Raw genomic sequence first — 17,830 nt, forward strand, 5'->3', positions numbered from 1 at the left:
AGATATTTTCAGGGAAAATGACAAAACCCCAGAAAGAAAATAAAACAATGAATTAAGGGTAATACACAACACAAGACTCGCGCCTTCCGTTCACGTGACAGTCACCTCAATGAACGGCTCTCCTCCAATTCTCGAAACTCTTTTGTTTCTCCCAAAGTCCCATCACAAAATATAAACACAATCTCTCACTTCCAAGTAGCAAACACAATCGAATCAAACAGAACCGATGCTCGCCTCACCTTCCTGTTACTCCCTTGCTGCTTCCAGTTTCCCCCCGTCGCTCCACTCCTCCTCCTCCTCTGGCAGTAATGTCTTCACCGGCTTCACTCCCATGGGGTTAGTCAGTTACATCTTTCCTCACTTCGAATCGAAAATCGCGATCCGAAAATCATAATTCTGATCTTGAATTTGAATTTTGAGCAGGAAAGTGACGATTCGTACCCGTCATCGTTCAACACTTAAGGTCACTTGTCGCCGCGCACAAGAACGGGTGATAGAGGAGGAAGAATCATCATCTCAAATGGCGGCAGAAACTAAACTGTCCTTCAAAGTTTCCTCTGGTGAGACGTCTCCTCTCGGTGTCACCCAAGTCGACAAGGGAATCAACTTCGCCCTCTTCTCTCACAACGCCACTTCTGTCACACTCTGCTTATCACTTCCTCACAGGTTCATATGTTTTTTTTTGTTTCTTGCCAATGTCACAGCTTCTTGATTCTCAAGTTTCTGTTTAATAATCAGTGATAAGGATGATGTGAATGTTGTTGTGGAGTTGGTTTTGGATCCCAGCGTAAACAAGACTGGAGACACGTGGCACATTTGTGTTGAGGTTGTATTCCCTTAATTCACACAAAAATTCGTTTCTTATTATTTGTCTTCTCATGATTTTTCTACGTTATGAAATAGGATTTGCCACTCAGGAATGTTCTTTATGGTTACCGTGTTGATGGTCCTGGAGAATGGAATCAGGGTCATCGCTTTGACAGCAGCGTTCTGCTTTTGGATCCTTATGCAAAGCTTGTTAAGGGGAGAAGCTTTTTTGGGGATAGTAACCAGAAGTTTGCTCAGTTCTATGGAACTTATGACTTTGAGAGCTCTCCATTTGACTGGGGAGATGACTACCAGTTCCCTAATATCCCTGAGGTAATCATTTCATTTGCCCTTCTTCAGCTACTTGTTGCTGACTCTGTTCTACAGTTTTTTTTTTTTTTCAATTATTTTATCATTTGTTACTGTATTGCAGAAGGATCTTGTTATTTATGAAATGAATGTTCGTGCCTTTACTGCTGATGAGTCCAGTGGGATTGATCCATCTGTAGCAGGAAGTTACCTTGGTCTCATTGAGAAGGTAATCAGTCATATTCGAGGATACGTTTCATCTGGTTGTGTGATGTTTATGTGTAACGTTTATTTATATCTCACTTGTAACTTCTTTCTGTTGAAAGATACCACACCTTCTGGATCTGGGTATTAATGCAGTGGAGTTATTGCCAGTCTTTGAGTTTGATGAACTCGAGCTTCAGAGGCGTCCTAATCCTAGAGATCACATGGTAAGCACAAGTCTAATACTTGTATACAGGAGTGCGCATTTTTCAATGCTTCCACAGGCTTAAAAGAGTTTTTTTTTTTCGTTTGCTAGGTTAACACATGGGGTTACTCGACAGTTAACTTTTTTGCTCCGATGAGCCGTTATGCTAGTGGTGAGGGAGACCCTATTAAAGCTTCCAAAGAGTTCAAGGAAATGGTCAAAGCCTTACATTCTGCTGGTATAGAGGTAAGCAAAGCCTCTAAGTCTCTTTTTGCCAAATGAAAAGTTTGTTTGTTGAACTTATGTAACTTATTATTATTATTATTCAAAAGTATTCTAATTATTCTTTTTCTGCAGGTTATTTTGGACGTAGTTTATAATCATACCAATGAAGCTGATGATAAGTACCCTTATACCACTTCATTTCGTGGCATAGACAACAAGGTGAGTTGTAAGAGTAGTGAACCTCATTTGAGTTTATTTTTATATTATCTTGGAACTCTAAAACGGTGTTGAAATCTGTCTGCAGACTTATTACATGCTTGATCCAAACAGCCAACTGCTTAACTATTCCGGCTGTGGTAATTCTATTTTGAAGCTTATACAGGCTTGACTTTTGAAAATTTCGTACTTCAAATGAATTAATATATACTTCAACGTCTCTTTTTTTTTCTGATTACAGGAAATACACTGAACTGTAACCATCCTGTTGTTATGGAGCTAATACTAGATAGCCTAAAGCATTGGTATTGAAAAAATCATAATGGACCAACTATCATTATGTATCACTATTAGACACTGTAAACAACCTGAACATAAACACTATTAGTCACTGTGTCTTGTGTTTTCTTCTCTTTTACTAAACGCAGGGTCACAGAGTATCACGTGGATGGTTTCCGATTTGATCTTGCTAGTGTATTGTGCCGAGACACAGATGGATCTCCACTCAGTGCTCCCCCACTCATAAGGGTAAGTTGATTGTGTATAATCAGATACAGTGGTAGCCGTAAGCATATTCATTTTGATTTTTCTTGATGAATCAGGCAATCGCCAAAGATTCTGTTCTGTCAAGATGTAAAATAATTGCAGAGCCTTGGGATTGTGGAGGATTATATCTTGTCGGGAAGTTTCCAAATTGGGATAGGTAACAGTTTTAGCTTCGATTTCCAAATTGTGATACATAATACTATACTTTGCAGTTACTCTCATAGTACCTACTGGATTATTTTTTCAAAATACAGGTGGGCTGAGTGGAATGGGATGTACAGGGATGATGTTAGAAGATTTATCAAGGTATACAATACAACAATGGAGTTTTGTTTATATGGTATACAACAATGATGTAAGAAGAAGACTTATTGCAGAAACACTATTTTGTTCCATATTTTGTAGGGTGACTGTGGTATGAAAGGAAGCTTTGCAACTCGGGTTTCAGGATCTTCTGATCTTTACCAGGTAAAGATACATTCAAGTTATTGGTTTTTATTTGTAAGGTTTCATGACATCATCGCAGTTACTCGCTTCTTTTACAATAGGTTAACCAGCGGAAACCATACCACGGTGTAAATTTCATAATTGCGCATGATGGATTCACATTGCGAGATCTTGTAACATACAACTCTAAGGTACAGTACTTTTGATTTCTCATGTAATGATGTTGAAGCCTTGATGAGTGTCTATTATGCCCCTTACATATCTCTTCTGTAATTTTATAGCACAATGAAGCTAATGGAGAAGGCGGAAATGATGGATGTAACGACAATTATAGCTGGAACTGTGGTTCGGAAGGTACAGTTATAACTTTTTATCATAACATTTGAAGTTTCTTGTTTTTAGTATTCAAGTTTATACTCTGTTTCTTTGACAGGGGAAACTGGTGATGCGCACATCAAGTCGTTACGTGTTCGACAAATGAAGAATTTTCATTTAGCTTTGATGATTTCTCAGGTAAATCTATTGTCAACATACTATGATATTGTTGTTATTATTAACAATCTTATATGAGACCGACGTTGATCAATGATCAGGGGACACCAATGATGCTAATGGGAGACGAATATGGACATACACGATATGGTAATAACAATAGCTACGGACATGATACTGCTCTCAACAATTTCCAGTGGAAAGAGGCAAGTCTTAACATCTTGCTGTTGTTATGGATTATCCCCTTGGACTGTTGTATCATGTCTTGTTGTTTTTTTTTTTAATTCAGCTCGACGCAAAGAAACAGAACCATTTCAGGTTCTTTTCAGAGTTGATCAAGTTCCGACATTCACACCATGTACTAAAGCATGAAAATTTCCTAAGCAAAGTAACTAATCGTTATCCTCTCGTTTACAATGTAGTCCTTGAATCTTTGTGCCTCTACTCTTATGTGTAATGTGTTTTTTTTTGTGAAGGGAGAGATTACGTGGCATGAAGATAATTGGGACAATCCTGAGAGCAAGTTCCTAGCTTTCACGTAAGTACAAAGATCTCTCATTCATTCTTTGTATTATCGCTTCTAACTGTTAATAAGTATGATTGTTCTTGGCAGGCTCCATGATGGTGTAAACGGCCAAGACGTCTATGCGGCTTTCAACGCCCATGACTACTTTGTCAAGGCTCTGATTCCACTGCCACCTGCGGGAAAGCAATGGTTCCGTCTGGTAAGTCTTTCTTTCTTTCCATCTTCTTTGGTTCTCCAATTACATGACCGACTCATGTTTGGCACCAGGCTGACACAAACCTCGAGTCACCAGATGACTTTGTAAAGGAAGGTGTGGCTGGCGTGGCTGAGACATACAATGTGGCTCCATTCTCTTCGATCCTTCTCAAGTCCATGTAAAGCAAATCACATCCTTGGTAAAAAGATCCATAAGTGTTTATTTGATTAATATATAAAATTCTAAAATAGACAACATTTCCAATCAAAAGATACAATCCCCTATATATTAATCCTGGAACATTACAACATGTTTTGTAGCCACGTGTCATCACTAGGATGATTTTCAGAAATCCTTAGAAAAATATGTTGGTCCATATAAATATATATTATACTTTTTATTAAACTAATTATCATATTAATTAATAGTCTTATATTCTTTCTTTAAATAAAAGCTACGTAAGTTTATTTCCTTAAATAAAAGCTACGGAATTACCTAATATGATTAACGTATATATGATAATTATTGATTACAAATCAAAAATATTTGATAAAAAAATTTGTATCCTCTACATTTTATTTTAATTAATATTATCAAAAAAAAATCACTTAAACATATTTAAAAAATAGATTTTTCATATATGTTATATTTTGAATTTTTTAAAACGTCTATAAATTACCAAAAATTTTAAGATGTTATTAAGATGATATTTTTTAGAACAGAACATGATCGGAAACGAAATATTTCGGATATCGAAACCAGATTTATATACTTAAATATATTAATTTTTTTTAGAATTTAATATCTAAAAGAATATTAAAAATATATAAAATGTTATTAAGTTGTCCAAAATACTTGAAAATATTTACAAATAGTTAAAAATACATGATTAAAATAGTTAAATGATATTCAAAATACTAATACTTCAAATATCTATTGATTTCTTATCCGAATATTGAAGCTAACCAAATTTATGTTAAGTTTAAGTATTTTAGCTTGCATTATACACATTTATATGTTATAAATAATTTTTTTATTTTTATATTTTGAAAAATTTAAAGTATATACGAATTTTATTTTTTTTAAAATAAAATGAGTTATCTGAGTCCAAATCCAAACCGAACCCGCAGATCCGAACCGGATCGAACTCACAAAAAATCGAAATATAACTGAACCGAACCAAACTAAACTGAACCAAATGGTATCCGAATGTCCACTCCAAATCAAATGTAAAAAAAATCTTGATAACAAGATGCATTCTAATTGTAATATTTCAATACAACATATTTTAAAAAACTCACCCCGCGCATGGCGCGGATTATCATCTAGTATATACATATATATCGAGCAATGGTAAGTGTATGTTTGTTTAAGGTTTTTATTCCATCTCAGACTCTTATGTTTCATTTTCTTTAATTAATCTCTATTAAATGCTTGCATCATAGTTGAACATGGGAACCAAACATAAATGTCTCGTAAAATTTAACCTGTGAAGAGGCTATGATGCATAGCAAATTAATTATTCAAGAATAAAACATAGCAAATTTAACAGAAACAACACACTCAGGTTTTGTCTAACATAAACGATGTTAGCAAACTTACAACCACACGAGATGGCATTTAGGATTAATTAAAATAAGAAGGATCTACCATGTCAAACCGTGACAGCCACATATTCCACCATGTCAAAACGCTCACAGCCAATGACAATATGACACCACTGCACCTTACCCCAAATCTCTCCTCCTTGGCGCCTTTCCAAAGCAATCTCTGCACAGCAAATCATCTTCTCGCCGTACTGTCTTTTAGGAAAGAAGAGAGCCAGCTTATTCGGACCGTAGTTCACCGCATCGCACCACTTTGATTGAGCAGTCTCCACAGCCAAAAACTCCTCCAAACCATTGACAACACTCCAACAGCCCTGCTTCGGATCATACGCCCTCAACGCCTTCCCGGAATGGTCATGATAGTACAAGACGTTGTCAACCACACATGCACCCTTCCAGTCCTCAGAATCCAACACCTCGTCCATCAACTCCCATTTCCTTTCCTCTGGTACATAAACAGAAGAGTAGTCCTTTCTGCGACTTTTCAGGTAAATCTTACCATCCATCACAACAGAATCAGACCAAAAGGGAGTTAGGTCAATAGACGAGATTTCAGGCTCCCAGGATTGTGTTTCTGTATCAAACACTTTGACTGCAGTCCTCAAAGTTGTCGACCCCCAAGCACTCTCCTCATCAAGAACAACACTCAAAGCACCGATTATATAAATCTTCTTCTCGTCAACCACATGAACCATTTGAACATACAAACGCTGAGGAATGTCGGAGATGGGCTGACGTGTGTGAGATGTGCAGTCAATGCTTAGCGCATCGGGATTGTTAAACACATACACCTTCGAACCCACCGGGACACAGTCTCCATGGAAAGACATGGAAGGAATTGATTCGACGATGACCAAGCGGTTTCTGCCGTTGAGTTTCTTGTGGAGAATGTACAAACTGAAATCATCAAGAGTTTGGGGGTTGCGGAGGACGGCATAGAGACGGTGTTCTTTGCAGCCCAGGAAGGATCGCCTCTCGTAGAGCGTAGAGCGTAGGAGAGGCAATGAGTTTCCTGAAACTCTTGGAAACGCGGGAGAGAGTCGGGTAATGGCTTATGGGTACACGAGCTACGATGTCAACGATGACGTCTTCTGGAAGTGACTGAAACAGAGGAGACGACACTGACAGCTCCAAGAATTGCTCCATTAATTCAGACATCTTGAAACAGCTGTGGTTGAGTGAATCAGGAAATCAACCTGAACAAAAAAAAAATGGAAATATGTTATTGTTAGCCTAAAGACGAAAGAGTGCTCGCTGATACCAAGTTCAGACATTCATTTCAAGTTAAGACATTCCAAGTTAAGACATTCTTAGTTCAGACATATCATATCAAGCAAGAATCACAAAGAGAAGAAAAAGACTAAATTACTAGGAAGCTGATTCCAAGACCACACACGACACAAGTAATGGGTCAAGATTAGGGTTTTTTTTTTTTTTTTTTTTTTTTTTTTTTCAAGATTAGGGTTTACAGCATACAGACAAAAGTTACTACACTCAGATTTCAATAACAAGATAAAGAAACCAATCAAACAAAATAGAAAAGGAGGATGGAGAGTACAAATCTGCAAGTGGTAAGAGCAAATAACTTTGGGTTTGCGTAAGACACTCTCAAGACCCAAAGAGACGACGAGTTGCATGAGAGAAGAAGCAGAGAATGGAAAACTCTTTATAGGGATTGAAAAGTCGATTTATTCGTGGATTATAATACAAATAAATTTTATTTTGGGATGGGGGTCCATAATAACCCAAAAAGGCAAAAATAATGGACAAGTAACTAAAATGCCTTAATGGCAAACATTTTAATCTCGCTACTTCTTAATAATCTTACTATTTATACCATTTATTTCTTCTCATGACCTATTCTTTTCTTTGTAATTCAATTGACATCTCACCTATTATCTATATTAAACTAAAGAATTAAACTTCAAATTTTATATATTCATCAACAATTCAATAAGGATTCCACTATCTTAACATTCTTCCCCCTTGGCCATAGTTCTCGTCACCCACCATCCTACATTTGGCAATTTTGAATCTCCACTCAAAGGTAATTTTTTTGTCATTTTCATGAAATTTTATTATTAATATATATATTTGATGGGTAATGTAAAAATATTACAATTCTGTTATAAAATTGGAGTTATTGAAAACAAATATTAAAATGATTTTTAAGGATGGTTAATTTGGCTTAGTTTACACGACTTTGAAACACAGAAGAAAAACATTGCATTGGTGTTAGAAGATATTTTGTTGTTTAAAACAATTACTACGAGTAAAGCAAAATCCATATTATTACGATTACTGGTACAACTACGTTAACTTATACTAGGACAACTAAAGAATAATAAGACGATTTGTATTACTTTTGCTTGCCTGGATGTGGAGGCTCAGCAGGCTCTCCCTCATCAGAATGCTCCTCCGGATATAATCTCAGATTTACCACCCATTGATTCAAGTAGTGGTGAAATCTGTTGTGACAATACTCCTCCAGCTGATGTTGGAACTCTATCCCCGCCAGTGGGTGTTCTCCTACAATTAGGAAAGAACCAACATTAATATTTTAATGATAGGAAACCTCTTTTTTTGGAATGTCAGAGGAATAAATGAAACTGATAAGCACTCTGCTTTTAGACGCTGGCTTCATGTACATAAAGTAAATTTTGGAGCTTTATCAGAAACACATATCAAGGAAACTAACCTCACTTTTGTTATGAATTCAGTATGTCCTCGCTGATCGTTCCTTTCTAATCACTCAGCTGATCATGATGGGCGTATTGTGATTATTTGGAAATCTCCCTTTTTCTGTCACTATGTTGCATGTCTCTCGTCAGTCACTGACTTGTAAAGTCTCTCATCCTGAAGTCATGGATTTCTACTTCACTGCTGTCTATGCTGCTAACACCTCGGAAGAACGTAATGATTTGTGGGTGGAGATTATCCTTCTGAAGGACAACTTTATTCCCAGTGGCTCTCCTTGGTGCATTGGAGGAAATTTTAATGAAATTTTGCACCCTGTAGAGCACTCTCTTCCTTCTGTCACTCAGTTTTCGGCCGCTATGATAGACTTTAAATCCTGCCTGGATCAGATTGAGGTCAGGGATCTTCGGTTCCATGGCCCGACTCTCACCTGGTCCTACAATCAACAAGATAACCCCATAGCAAAGAAGCTTGACCGAGCACTAATTAATGAGCACTGGATCTCGGCCTATCCTAATAGCCTTGCCACCTAATTTTCTGAACGAGATATCTCTGATCACTCCCCATGCTGCTTATCTATTGTCTGGCAAGTTCCTTTGGCTGGCACAGCTCCTTTCAAATTCTATAACTATCTCACTACACATCCAGACTTTCTGAGTACCGTAGTCAATGCTTGGAGTGTTACTGAGACCTCCTCTCACTCTCTAGCGTCTCTGGTCCGGAAACAGAAGCTCTTGCGTGTTGCCTTGAAAACATTAAATAAAGACAACTTCTCGGAAATTCAGAAGCGGGTCTCAGAAGTCACACAGCAATATCATCATGCCCAATTGGTCTCTTTACATGATCTTTCTCAGGCTAATTTTCATGCAGAAAGACTTATTTCTGAAAAGCTTTCGATGCTAAGGAGAATTGAATAGGAATTCTTTAAGCAAAAATCTAGAATCAACTGGCTACAATCAGGGGATCAGAATACTCCATTTTACCAGAAAGTCGCTCAAGCAAGAGATGTCTATAACACTATCCATACCTTGACAAGTTTGGCTGGGATTGTAGCCACCACACCGTCAGAGTTAGGTGATCTTGCTGTCTTTCATTTCAAGAGTATTCTTGGCCCTGCTATTGCTGCTGTCTCTCTGGACCGGAGGTCCTTCATCTCTCAACGTACTAGAATTCTCTGCACCCCTGAAGAAGCATCTCTAATTGCTCGCCTGCCAAAATCTTTACAACAAGATTCATGCCCAACTCAGTTAACTCCATAATCCTTACTCTATTGCCTAAGTTTCCTGGAGCTACAGTTATTAAAGATTACCGGCCAATATCGTGTTGTAATAATACCTTATATAAGGTCGTGTCCAAGCTTCTTGTAGCAAAGCTGAAGCCTCTTTTGCCACAGATCATCCTTCCAAATCAAACTGCATTCATTAGAGGCAGGCTCTTATTAGAAAACTGTCTCCTTGCTTCTGAAATTGTCAGCGGATATCACAACAACAAAGGAGCAAAAATGATGACACTGAAAATTGATATAGCAAAGGCGTTTGATTCTATCAACTGGGATTTTCTATTGGAATGTCTAACATCTCTCAGTCTTCCTACAGTTTATATCCACTGGTTAAAGCAATGCTTTACTACTACGGCTTTCTCTGTGGGTTTGAATGGTCGGCTACATGGGTATTTCTATGGTCGGCTTTCCCTTTGTCCCCTTACCTATTTGGCCTTGCCATGAATATCCTATCTCAGAGCCTAAACGATGCTACAGAGATTGGGGAATTTAATTATCATCCAAAGTGCAAAGATTCTAAATTGACTCACCTGTGTTTTGCTGATGACCTCTTAATCTTCTCAGATGGTTCTCAAACCTCAATTCAGGGGATTCTTAAAGTGCTAAGTGATTTCCACATTATCTCAGGCTTGGCAATAAGTCCAGAGAAATCAAGCTTCTTTTCCTGCGGATTGTCTGAGGCTGAATCCAACCACATAAGCGCAATCTCCGGAATCCCCCAAGAGCACCTTCCTGTCCGCTATCTGGGTCTCCCTTTATGTACAAAGAAGCTCTCTCTTCTTGACTGTGAGCCCCTCCTGCAAAACATTAAAAGAAAAATCAGTTCTTGGACATCAAAGTATCTTTCTTTTGCAGGCAGACAAGTTCTCTTAAATACAGTTATCAATGGCATCACAAATTTCTGATCAGCAGCTTTTATTCTCCCTCTAGAATGCATAATTAAAATCGGCTCAATGTGTAATGCATATCTCTGGAAAGGAACTTTGGAGGGCAGGTTTAACGCGAAAGTAAGTTGGGAAGTGGTTACCACACCTAAACTAGAAGGAGGTTTAGGTCTTAAAAATCTGAGAATTTGGAACCGTACATGTGCTCTTAAGCTCCTCTGGTTTCTGCTCTTTAAGGCTGACTCAATTTGGGTTGCGTGGATACACCAAAATGTAATCAAGGATAGCAGCATCTGGGATCTGAAAGAAAAACAGAGCCACACTTGGGTCTTTAAACAGCTACTCAGATTGCAGCCACACATAATGCAGTGGGTTCAAGTTTTGCCTGGAAATGGCCTCAATTGTAGATTCTGGAGTGATCCGTGGACAAGCTTTGGTCCACTAATTGAGTATATTGGTCCTACTCGTGACAGACTGCTTTCTTGGGGGGCTCGGAAGTGATTCGCTATGTCTTTTCTGCCAGTCGGTAAATGAAACTCGAGATCACCTCCTCTTTGAGTGTTCCTTCTCAAAGAACTGTCTGGTTGAACTTCTCAGTGAAACTAGGACTATGTCCTCATCTACAAACTTGGATTCAGTCACTGATAAACTATTCAGGAGACAGCAATAGTCGTTACCTTATTCTCCTTGCATGGCAAGCTTGCATCTATGAGTTGTGGAGACAGAGAAATAATAGGCTTCACCGGAACTTTCATAAATCGCCGGGAATTATTACCCGTGGAATCGAAAGGATTATCAAAGATCGGATCTCAGCTTCGAGACAGTAAAATCCAGCCCAATCGAGTGAAAGACTACAACTCTGGCTCTCTCTCTGTTTTAGAAACTCTCTGTTTTCTTTTCTGGGATTCAACGGAATCTCCCTGCTCTGGTTCGTCGCTTCAGTTAATTCCTCTCTGTCCAGTTGGAACTCATCGAAACTGGAAAATTCTGGTCTCTCATGATTTGGGCCTAAATCTAATATTACTCTTTGACCTTCCATTTGGGCCTCGTCTCCATCATGACATTTTAACTAACGGGCTTCCTCCATCTCCTCTATTGGACTTCCAGCCAACTAATATCATCTTTGACCTGCTGGGCTTCTCTTGGGTTAATCACATTATCTCTTTGGGGTTAGTTATTGTTATGTAAGATTCTAGGGACATACCATGTAACCGGATATTCCCTTGTCGCTTTTAAATATATGCCATCAAATGTTCAAAATAGGAAATCGGCCAGAAAAACACTGAACTTTGCAGGAATTGCCAAAACAAACCTGGACATATTGGCTGGCCAAAAAAACACTGAACTTTCTTTGACTTTTTCGTTTTATTAAGGACATTACGATTGACTTTCCAGATTAGCACACCGTTAACATGGTTAACAGATAATTAAGATGACGTTAATTTTGGGTGTTAAATCATACGACGTCGTTTTGTCTCTTTGTCTGATTAAAGATAAATGAATGAAACGACATAGTTTCATTTAGAAATGTTATTAAAAATATGTGCTTCCATCGGGTATCGAACCTGTGTACTCGAGTTAAATGGAATGGGTTTTTGCCACAAAGCTAGTGGACTTTACAATAGATTGACAAACATCATTCTTTATATTGGCTTTAATCCTAGTTAAATGAATCAAAAAGAAACGACGTCGTTTTCTCCTCATAAACCCTAAATTCCCAAATCATAAAATCAGAAGCTCCATTGACGAACAGAGCTCGATTCTCTTCCATTTCTTCCTTAAGAAGCTCGATTCTCTTCCATTTCTTCGAGTGTCACACGATGAGTTCGGGTTGTGAGGATTCGTCTGTGAATACGATGGGTATTCGTGGTATCCCAGAGCAATGCGGATGTGGTCGAAGAACTGAGATTTACACATCAAAAACGAAGGAAAATCCAGGAAGAACTTTCTTTAGATGCCCAACGTTTCGAAATGTAAGTGTTTAATTGTTTGTGTTTCTGTAACCTTGTCGTGTTCTGAAATGTAAAGCTTCAATGTCTAGGTAGTGAGAAATTGTCTGAACATAGATTGTGTTCATGATTTGTGTCCAGGATCACTTGTACAAATGGGTAGATGAAGCTGTCTACGAAGAGGTTCACGATGCATTGCCTAAAGTTGATTGCTTTGCATCGGATTTGAGGAAGCTCAAAATGGAGATCGACAACCTCAAAAATGTGGAGGAACAGCTGAAAGAAGATGTCAAGAAGGCTAGCAATGAAGTTAAGAAGCTGAATGTGATCATCAAAGTGGGTTTTCTAGTGGCATCAGTTTCATGTATTGTGTTCATCATGAGAAAATAAGCACTAGGAATGGGTTGTCTTTGAAATGAGTTGTCTTTGAATATGTCTTGTGTTTGATTTATGTGTTTGTGTAATTCTAATGGTTTCAAGACTCTTTATGTTATGGTTAATGTAAGACTTGTTTACTTCTTGATCATCAACACAACAAAACAGAACAAAATAAGTAAAAGAAAAAGATAACATCACACAACCATCATCATTGTTTAAGAAAACAGCAAAGAGAGAGACAACATCACACAACCATCATCATTGTTTAAGAAAACATCTAAACAAAAGAAAAAGAAGTACATCATCCATCATACAACAAAACATAAATCCGAGAGAGACAACATCACACAACAAACAAAAGAGTAGTTCTAAGAGAACCATCTTCCCCACGCTCCAGTCTGTGATGCTTGGGTAGATTGAGGAACTTCCCATCGTGATGCTTCAGTTTGTGAGGAGTGAGCTTGGGAAGCTTGTGATGAGTGAGGTTGTGAGGATTGAGCTTGGGAGGTTTGAGCTTGTGACTCTTCAAAATGTAGTCCCTGTATCATCCCAAATGAATTGTCAATAACCTCAAAAAATCTCAGAAACATTACCAATAGCTACAAAACTAAGAACCTTACCTGATATTTCCTTGGTCTGCCTCTTGGTTTCTTAGGTGAGCTCGGGACAAAAGCCTTCCGACATGTATTCTTGTAGTGCCCTTCTTCTTTGCAATTAGAGCATGTCATTACCCTGTTCGCACGGCTCAGCTTGGTAGTAGACACTGTCTCATTGGTTCCCTTTTTTCGATAATGGTTTTTAGGCCTACCAGGCTTGCCATTTCGATTAGGTGGTGGAATCACACCTAATCTATTGGTCTGAGGCCACTCTATCATCCCATTTAAAGGACTGATCCCATAACTGTAGGTTTCACGCCACTGGTTTGTTGTGTAGCAAGGAGCAACAAACTCAGAAAGCTTCCTTTTCGCACCAAGGATGACCTTAGCAGCATGGATGCATGGAATACCATTCATTTGCCAGCTTCGACATGCACAAGTCTCCCTCTCCAAACTCACAACATACGTCTGCTCTTGGTCCTCCACCTCAGTCTCTGGCCCAATTGCCCAACGCAGTGTACACTCTTTAGACTTCTCCTCAACCCTGGCTAACTCTTTGTGTGTCTTCTCCGTGAACCTAGTCTTCCTGGCCGTAGCCATCTTAGACCTTAAGTAGTTCCTAGTCATACATTGGCGCCTTATCTCCTCTAACATGTCGAGCAGAGGCTTCTTCCTAGCCTCCCTGATGGTCTTGTTGAAGGACTCACACAAGTTGTTCAGATTATCATTGCAGTTGGAGCCTATCTTGAAGAAAGCTCTAGACCAAGTCTCTGGCTTTGTCTTAACCAGAGATGCATGTGCGCCTGCATCATATCTCTTAAGCTCATCCATGTTGTAGTTGAACATACCAGGAGTGTAGCACCTTGCAATGTACCAGAAGAACTTCTGTAACCTTAGATCTTTTCCACCTTTCCTCCAGTTCTCGTAAATATGGCGACAACACTGCCTATGCTCAGCTTCTGGAAGGAGGTTATGAACTGCCTTCACTAGTCCCTACAGAAACAAAAAAAAAATCAGAAAATTATAAGAATCACAAGAATCACAAGAATCACAAAAATATAAGAATCACAAGAATCACAAAAAAATAATCAGAAAAATATAAGAATCACAAAAAAAGAATCAGAAACTCGTTTACCTTTTGTTTGTCAGACATTACAACAAAGCCTTTCCCAAGTTCCAATCCCAAATCCAAGGCCAAATGCTGCACAAACCAATCCCAGTTTGTATCATTCTCTATCTCCACTACAGCCCAAGCAATAGGGACAATCCTATTGTCTCCATCTCTTCCAACCGCAGCCAACAACTGTCCCTTGATGTCCCACTTCAGAAAAGCTCCGTCTAAGCCAATAACTGACCTACAAGTCTTCTTCCATGATTCCTTTTGTGCTTGGAAACACATGTAGAGCCTGTAGAACCTCTGCTTGCTTCCAACTGTGGCTCCTGGTATGGTCTCAATGTCCATGGTGGATCATGGATTGCTCCTGAAGATCTCTGCTTGGTAATCCCAGATTTTATCAAAATGCTCCTCATGGGTCTTCCTCCTTTCTCTCATCAATTTCGTCTTGGCCTTAATGCATGAGTTTTCTTTGACTTCCATCTTATACTCCCTCAAGATCTCCGCATGTATCTCCTTTGATGTGATCTTCGGATTCAGCCTTAACCGCTCAGCAAATAAACTTGCAATTGCTGACCTCTTAAGTATCTTCGAGTGCCCTGTCTTCTCTCACCTATGGTCATTGACGTATGTCTTTACCATCAATTTCTGCTTCCTCCTATCATAAGAACAGTACACCATCCAAGGACATGGAGACTCATCGTCTCTCATCTCAGCAGCACATTTTGCACCCATCTTCAAGCTACTGGATCGGTAGAATTTGATGTTGTATCTGGTTTTGAGGGTATACCTGAGACAAGTATGTTTGAAGTCCTCAGCATCTGAAAATACTTTGCCAAGCAGAAGTAGCTCCTCTGGATCAGTGTCTGCTCTGTAAGCTTCCGCAGGTATCATCTCCTCTTCATTCTCATCATCTGAAGACATCGGATCAGGGATTTTATCTTCATCCCAAGCATAATCATCCCCTTCGTCTTCATCAACCTCACAGTCATCATTTCTTGCTTCCTCACCAAAATGAAGACCCAAGTCTCCACAGTTTTCTTCTTCGATGCCAGCAATACCATCATCTTCTTCTACATCAAGCCTACCATCTTCTAATGCTAACCTACCATCTTCTAATGCTAGCGTACCATCATCACCTATATCTCCAAATTCCTCTTCTTCACTTCGAGGATTCAGCTCTTTTGTCTCCTTCTGTGGACATTCTTCTCTGTCATCAACATTATCAACATCATCATCTCTCGTCTTCGAGTTTCGAGTTGACCCACCAGTAACCTTCTGCTTCTTCATTTGTCTAGGAGACGGAGTAGAACCACCATATGGTGTCCCACGCCTTGTAACCTTCTCCGGAGATGCCACAGGCGACCCATATGGTGTCCCACGCCTCGTAACCTTCTCGAGAGATGCCACCATCGTCTTCGCTTCAACTCTTTTACTCTTCCTCGATCTCCCCGACGATGACTGACTCACAGAGGCACCGCGTTTTCCACCTTCCTTCGCCGATTTCTTTGGTTCAGAGACACTCCCTTCACCCTTCTTCGACGGCTGAACCACTTCTTCACTCTCATTCTTCTTCGACTGAACCGCTTCTTCGCTCCCGTACTCAAAATTCCTCATCCCTCCAAAGATCGTTACCCTTTTTCCGTTCCTCGTGAACTTCGTCCTTGCCATCACAAGAAATCCCCAAATCGATTTTGGTTCTGAGAAATTAGGGTTACGCGTTTTGTTTTAATTCAGTCATCCACATCTTTTGAACAATAAAAATAAACATGTAGAGTAATCTTCCGAGAAGTCCACTAGCTTAGTGGCAAATAACCCCTTTCCAGAAACACGAGTGCCTGAGTTCGAATACCACAACCAACATCCTTTTAATTAAATAAAACGACGTCGTCTTGGGTTTTCGTCTAAAACAGAACATCCAGATCTTTTAATCAATAAAGAAAAATAAGTAGAGTAATATTTCGAAAAGTCCACCAGCTCAGTGGCAAAAACGTCTACCTAGAACCCCGAGTGCATGGGTTCGAGCCCAACCAAAAACCATTTTCATTAAGTTAAACGACGTCGTTTTGAGATTTTGTCTTAACAAAGATCTTGATGAAAACGACGTCATTTCGTTAAACGGCAATAATTAACGGTGAGTTAACACTGTCTTAACTCTCTGTTAACGGTGTGTTAATCTGGAAAGTCAATCGTAATTTTTTTAATATACTGAAAAAGTCAATGATAGTTCAGTGTTTTTTTGGCGAGGCTCGAGTACAAGTTTGTTTTGGCAATTCCTGCAAAGTTCAGTGTTTTTTTGGCCGATTTCACAAAAAAAAACATACACAAAGAGCAGAACCCAACTGATCTGTATGGCTAAGGAACACCAATGATGCTAATGGGAGACGAATATGGACATACACAATATGGTAATAACAAGAAAAAATTGGCAAAATGGATAAATCGCAAGTTTGTAATTAGACAGTTGGGCGACCTCAAGTTTAAATAAGCCAATTGGGCAACTTTTTGCATTTGCCCATGTAAACTTATGTCTAAATATCCTCTGGGACCTTTGTCAGATTTATTATTTGCATCTTTGCCATTTTAATTAAAATATATCTAAAATAAAATTTGTCACACCACCTCTCTCATTTTTTTCTCTCTCCTTCTTTTCCACACCACCAACCATCATCTACGAAATCATCTCTCTCTCCTTCTTTTCCTCTCATCTTCTTTTTCTCTCTCATTCTTTTTTACACCACCACCTTTACAATTAAATTAACTAAAGAAGAAGAAAGCGTTTTCTTTAACTGAAGAATAAGAAACCATTACGCCTTTATGCACTCCAAGCCCCTGTTTATGAAATTTATACATATGCAACTCCTAATGACACCTAAATGCAATATTTATACACTAAAAATGATTAAAATGAATGCTTAATATCATACAAAATACTATATATCATTTATTAATTATTAAAAGTATAAATACTAAAAATGTTTATTAAAATTTAAAAATTGATTTCTTAAAAGTAATCTAATGGGAAAAATTATCTAGGTTAGATTTCGATTTTATTGAAATTTATTGTAACTGTATTACATGTTACATTCTCTTAATTGTTTGGTTTTAAAAAAAAAATCTTTCATTATATTTCATTACCTTTTAATTGTTTAA

At 38.5% G+C, this 17,830-nt stretch overlaps 3 protein-coding genes and 1 pseudogene across 3 annotated transcripts; 2 read left to right on the forward strand and 2 right to left on the reverse strand.

Annotated features, from left to right (window-relative positions):
- The first annotated feature begins 99 nt into the window (after positions 1–99).
- On the forward strand, positions 100–4,459 carry LOC130509876 (isoamylase 3, chloroplastic). The gene is made up of 22 exons (XM_057006176.1): positions 100–336; positions 424–666; positions 739–826; positions 904–1,140; positions 1,241–1,345; positions 1,443–1,547; positions 1,637–1,771; positions 1,883–1,969; positions 2,055–2,106; positions 2,208–2,271; positions 2,395–2,494; positions 2,569–2,669; positions 2,767–2,818; positions 2,918–2,980; positions 3,061–3,150; positions 3,241–3,313; positions 3,393–3,472; positions 3,553–3,657; positions 3,741–3,839; positions 3,928–3,989; positions 4,065–4,176; positions 4,245–4,459. Exons 1-22 carry the CDS (start codon positions 227–229, stop codon positions 4,353–4,355), a joined length of 2,274 nt encoding a protein of 757 aa, XP_056862156.1. The 5' UTR covers positions 100–226; the 3' UTR covers positions 4,356–4,459.
- Positions 4,460–5,658: 1,199 nt separating this feature from the next.
- Positions 5,659–7,655, reverse strand: LOC108846559 (F-box/kelch-repeat protein At4g38940-like; annotated as a pseudogene).
- A 4,805-nt stretch (positions 7,656–12,460) lies between these two features.
- Positions 12,461–12,987, forward strand: LOC108845012 (uncharacterized protein At1g43920, Chloroplastic-like). Its single transcript, XM_057005302.1, has 2 exons — positions 12,461–12,613; positions 12,731–12,987. Exons 1-2 carry the CDS (start codon positions 12,461–12,463, stop codon positions 12,977–12,979), a joined length of 402 nt encoding a protein of 133 aa, XP_056861282.1. The 3' UTR covers positions 12,980–12,987.
- A 323-nt stretch (positions 12,988–13,310) lies between these two features.
- Positions 13,311–15,025, reverse strand: LOC108845010 (uncharacterized). Its single transcript, XM_057006228.1, has 3 exons — positions 14,699–15,025; positions 13,583–14,556; positions 13,311–13,506 (listed from the first exon to the last, which is right to left on the reverse strand). Exons 1-3 carry the CDS (start codon positions 15,023–15,025, stop codon positions 13,311–13,313), a joined length of 1,497 nt encoding a protein of 498 aa, XP_056862208.1.
- Positions 15,026–17,830: the final 2,805 nt, after the last annotated feature.

The sequence above is a fragment of the Raphanus sativus genome, chromosome 3 (genome assembly GCF_000801105.2).
Source record: "Raphanus sativus cultivar WK10039 chromosome 3, ASM80110v3, whole genome shotgun sequence".
Taxonomy (NCBI): Eukaryota; Viridiplantae; Streptophyta; class Magnoliopsida; order Brassicales; family Brassicaceae; genus Raphanus; species Raphanus sativus.